At 36.1% G+C, this 4,529-nt stretch overlaps 1 protein-coding gene across 1 annotated transcript; it reads right to left on the bottom strand.

Moving 5' to 3' along the window:
• Positions 1–2,232: 2,232 nt before the first annotated feature.
• LOC133251645 (DCN1-like protein 1) lies at positions 2,233–3,421 on the bottom strand. Its single transcript, XM_061424342.1, has one exon. It carries the CDS (start codon positions 3,403–3,405, stop codon positions 2,626–2,628), a length of 780 nt encoding a protein of 259 aa, XP_061280326.1. The 5' UTR covers positions 3,406–3,421; the 3' UTR covers positions 2,233–2,625.
• Positions 3,422–4,529: the final 1,108 nt, after the last annotated feature.

Genomic DNA, 4,529 nt, shown 5'->3' with positions numbered 1-4,529 from the left:
CAGCAGCAGCAGCACTCAGATGATAGAGGAAGGAGCAAATGGCCATAGTTCATAACCTGGTGGAGTTCTACAATTGTTCTCTAATGTCTTTCATTCGAGTTCTTAGTGAAGAGCCATTTCAAACAGTTGGCTCCTTACATTCATCCACCCTGGAGTGAGGCCAAAGGGAAGGGGGTGGAAATCCACTATTCTAGCTACTAAATTGCCCTTTTCTTATCACGGTTTTGTTTATAGGGCCGAAGTTTTAGTTGATAAAGAGTTCTGAGAACCACAAATTTTATCTAAAAAAATTCCCTTTCAAAACCCAGAAACATGTCTTTTTAAAATCTGTCCTGTTCTGTCCTATTAGGGCATGATGGATCCACCAGCATACAAATATTTTCTATAACTTTGTGCCTTAAAAGATTCTCCCTTGATTCAGTATTTCAGTGTTGTTACTGTTTTGTTTCTCTGTGTCAGTCTGTAAGCTCTTCAAATTCATTGTCTTTAGATAGTATATCTACTTTGTTATCTTTTATTTGCTCCATCTCATTCCATTCCAGTTCCATCTCTACCACTCTACTGAATCTTGTCAACTTTACTGGTGTTCTACATTTTGACAACTCCTCTGTTCATTTTTCTCTTGTCACTTATCATCTTATTTGAAAGTAGTGCAAGATCTATTTGACCATTCCCTTTGTTCCAACTTCTTTTTTTTGTCTTAAAAATACTGTTTCTGGCTATTGAGTTAAGAATGATCAGGAGGGGGCCAAGAATGGATTTTAGGAGATCTATGGGAAGGTTGTTGGTGATATAAATTTGATGACAGAAATAGTAGATTGGATTCAGGTATTCACAATGGTGATAAATATAAATGAATATGAAAATGATACGAGGTAAAACTGGAAGTTCTTGGGGACCGATGGACTTTAGTTCAGTTTTGAACATGCTGATATTCCTGAGGAGCTCCTGAGACATTCAAATAGAGATACTGAGTAGACATTGCCCATAGTGAGATATGCACCTCAGAGGAGAATTCTGAGACAGAACTACTTTAGAGTATCATCAATTTAGAATTTATTTGAGGCAATGGACTTAGATACGATCACTTAAGGTCAGAAGGGTAAATTGAAAGAGAGGCCTTAGGAAGAAACCTACTATAGCCTATAATGTATTTTGCTTCTTTATTCACTTAAAAGAATGGCTATAGAGTAAGTCTGGATATATAGGAAGTGACAAGATAATAACTCTTGGAGTTGTTCTTTTTATTCTTTATCCCATGTGATACGTTTTTCTTTCAGATTGTGATGAGACTTAATGTAGTTGAAGGCACACAAGCTGTAGATTTTGTCACACCTGTCACTCTACTTTTAATAATACATTTCCGCAATAGCAAAGTCTTGCATGATGTATAAAGTCAATATTAAGTATAATAATGCTGTATTTGATTATGATGATGAAGTTTGACATAAATATCTTTCTTCTATCTTAAAAGAAAAGTTTTGCTACAGCTATGAAATTCATTTAGTGCTTTGCTCTTGTCTGGGAATATCACATTCATTCTTACCCTTAGCTGCTTTTGAAATGCTTTAATGTTTGAGGTTGCAGTAAATAATAGTGTTTCTTTATACTCTAAACAAATGGAATTTAAAAAAATATTTTAGTAAACATATAAACCCACAGTAGAAAACTAAATAACAAGATGTATACCATACTTGCATTGGGAAAAATGAATATATACATATAGAAAGTATGCTAGCATTTAGAATCAGAAAATGAAAAACATTCATTTGCCATAAAGGTTCTTAGATGAATGGCATCTTCCTAATGTCTAATAGTACTAATTTATGTGGATATTAGTCCACATAATTTCATTGAAATATTTTTTACATGTGGAGAAAAGAAGTGCGAAAACAAAGGAAATAAACCAGAATCATTTTAGTACCCTTAAATGTAACAAACTACTTAATTACTCGGAAAATATTCTTTTGCTTGAGTATCATCTTTTACTAACATACATCAGTCATTTTTGTGAACAAAAAGGAAAGTGATTCAAGGATGGATTTAAGTTCTTGATATATATGTGGAAAGAATGGAAAGAGTTTCTATTAATCTTTTGTAGTTAATTTATATTTTCAAATGATATTTGATAACCAGATTTTCCAATTTAGTATTTTGAGAAAATGATAAATGAACTACAAAGTAATTGATGATAAAACACCTTTCCTTTGTTTTTTTTTTTTTTTTAAACTGTGACGTTCATATGTTTAATTCTTATGCCAAACTTGTTTTCTGATGAAGACAGCATTGTGCTTTATGCAAGAATGGAAACTTCAAAATAATCACCATAAAGCTTCTAAGACTTATGGGAGAATAAACTAGGATGGTCCACAGATATAAGATGAAATCCACAATGTTGGAATAATAAATGTTTAGAGCAGACCAGACTAGAAGACAAGCCCAAACCACCATTAGAAGAATGAAATATGATATGGTCCAAGATGTATCCTTAAAGTTTTGTCTCAACCCTCAGTCTGAATTGTGAGGATTGATCTTCAGTTCAGTCCAGCCAGCAGAAATTGACTGTGCAATTTTCCGTTGTATTTATTGTACAGACTATGTACATTCTAGAAGGTTCCTTCAGTGCTACACTGTTGTACTTTTTGTCTCAGCAATTTGAGGGCGTGCAAATTCCACAAAGTCATCAATAAGAACAGGCCATGCTCCTTCTTCATCATAATTAGACATGTCATCTGCAATCATTGTACTGAAGTCTAAAAGAAGATTCCAAGTATCTTTTGGTATTGATCTTTTATGATGTTCCAACAAAAATTTATTCCATAAGTCTAAGAATTTAAATCTTCCATTAAGCACTAAATTCCAGTAGGCAATGGCCATTTCTAGATCTAAACCTTTTTGTCCTGGATTCTTCGCAAAATTAAAAGTAAACTGGTAGAAATCCTTAAATCGTCCCGGTTCTTTCAATTCTTGCTCCATCTTGGGTATCTGGGCCTTTAGTTTTTCTATGCTGTCACATCCTAATTCTGTCATGCCATCCATGAACTCCTGTTTGGAGAACTCGCACTGTGTTGCTGCTCTGAACTTCCACGCGATGATCAACACACTGATGCTGGCTGGATCGAGGGCCAGGTCATCACAGAACTGCTGTATACCATCTATTCCAATTTTATTTTCATCTTGAGGATCTTTGTATCTACTGTATAGTTGTTCTAACTTCTTCCTGTCCAATGATCCTTTTACACTCTCTCGTATATAAAGTTCAGGATTTTGAAAAAAATTGTCTGTTGCAACATCTAACTTCCAGTCATTTTGAGACAGACAACTTACTGCTGTTTTTTCACTAGATTGTGTGAAGATCATAAACTGACGAACTTTATCCTTCTGCGATGATTTCAACTTGTTCATGTTGGTGTCCTCCAGGCCTCTCAATACCTTTCCTTTGGAATTCATTGTAGAAAAGTTCAAAGCACAATAAGGCACGTTTTTCATTTGTGGTAGATATAATCCGGGTAAAGAATTTTTCTGGATATATAAACATATATTGGAAAATCTGCTTTTCAAAAATGTTTCCAGAAAATCATTTAATTACACAGTGTAAATAAATCTATATTAAGCTGCTGCTGCTGCTGCCAAATTGCTTCAGTCGTTTCCGACTCTGTGCAACCCCATAGACGGCAGCCCACCAGGCTCCCCCGTCCCTGGGATTCTCCAGGCAAGAACACTGGAGTGGGTTGCCATTTCCTTCTCCAATGCAGGAAAGTGAAAAGTGAAAGTGAAGTTGCTCAGCCGTGTCCGACTCCTAGTGACCCCATGGACTGCCGCCTACCAGGCTCCTCCTTCCATGGGATTTTCCAGGCAAAAATATTGGAGTGGGGTGCCATATTAAGCTGATATCAGTATATTCAGTATGTATAAACTTCAAAATATCTGAAACATCCCTTATTTCCTATTATTAATAAAACACTTGTGGACCAATTTAAATTTTTTTTAAATCATAAAGTACACATACTATTCTCTTTGCAAATGATGATACCTGTTTTCTTACATTTCTCCTTCTAATGACTTAAACTGATCAGGTTATCTTGAATGCATAATACATGGGTGTGTGCTTAGTTGTGTCCATTCTGTGCAGCCCCATGGACTGCAGCCCACCAGGCTCCTCAGTCCATGGGATTTTCTAGGCAAGAAACTGGAGTGGGTTGCCATGCTCTCCTCCAGATGATCTTCTGGACCGAGAGACTGAACCCTCATCTCTCGCATCTCCTGCATTGGCAGGCAAATTCTTTACCACTAGTGACACCTGGAAAGTCACAGTGAATGCATAATACTCAAGCTAAAACCACCACACTGAAAAATTTGTTACTTCAAGCAAAGAAATTTTAACTCAGTGACTCTAGAACCACCCTGAACTAGACCGCAGCTCTTCCCTCTGTAATCCCAGGAAGGTGTTTAGGGCCCAGACTGTTGAGGAATGATTTTGCTGGCATTCTGAGGATGATTTTCCCACTGAAAACCCTAAATCTTCATCT

The sequence above is a fragment of the Bos javanicus genome, chromosome 7 (assembly GCF_032452875.1).
Source record: "Bos javanicus breed banteng chromosome 7, ARS-OSU_banteng_1.0, whole genome shotgun sequence".
NCBI classification, from domain to species: domain Eukaryota; kingdom Metazoa; phylum Chordata; class Mammalia; order Artiodactyla; family Bovidae; genus Bos; species Bos javanicus.
Note: the sequence above shows the minus strand (reverse complement) of the source record. Positions and strands in the feature narration are given on the sequence as shown.

Excerpts from the sequence above, each read along its gene's own strand:
- LOC133251645 (XM_061424342.1), bottom strand. The coding sequence starts at position 3,405 with ATGAACAAGTTGAAATCATCGCAGAAGGATAAAGTTCGTCAGTTTATG.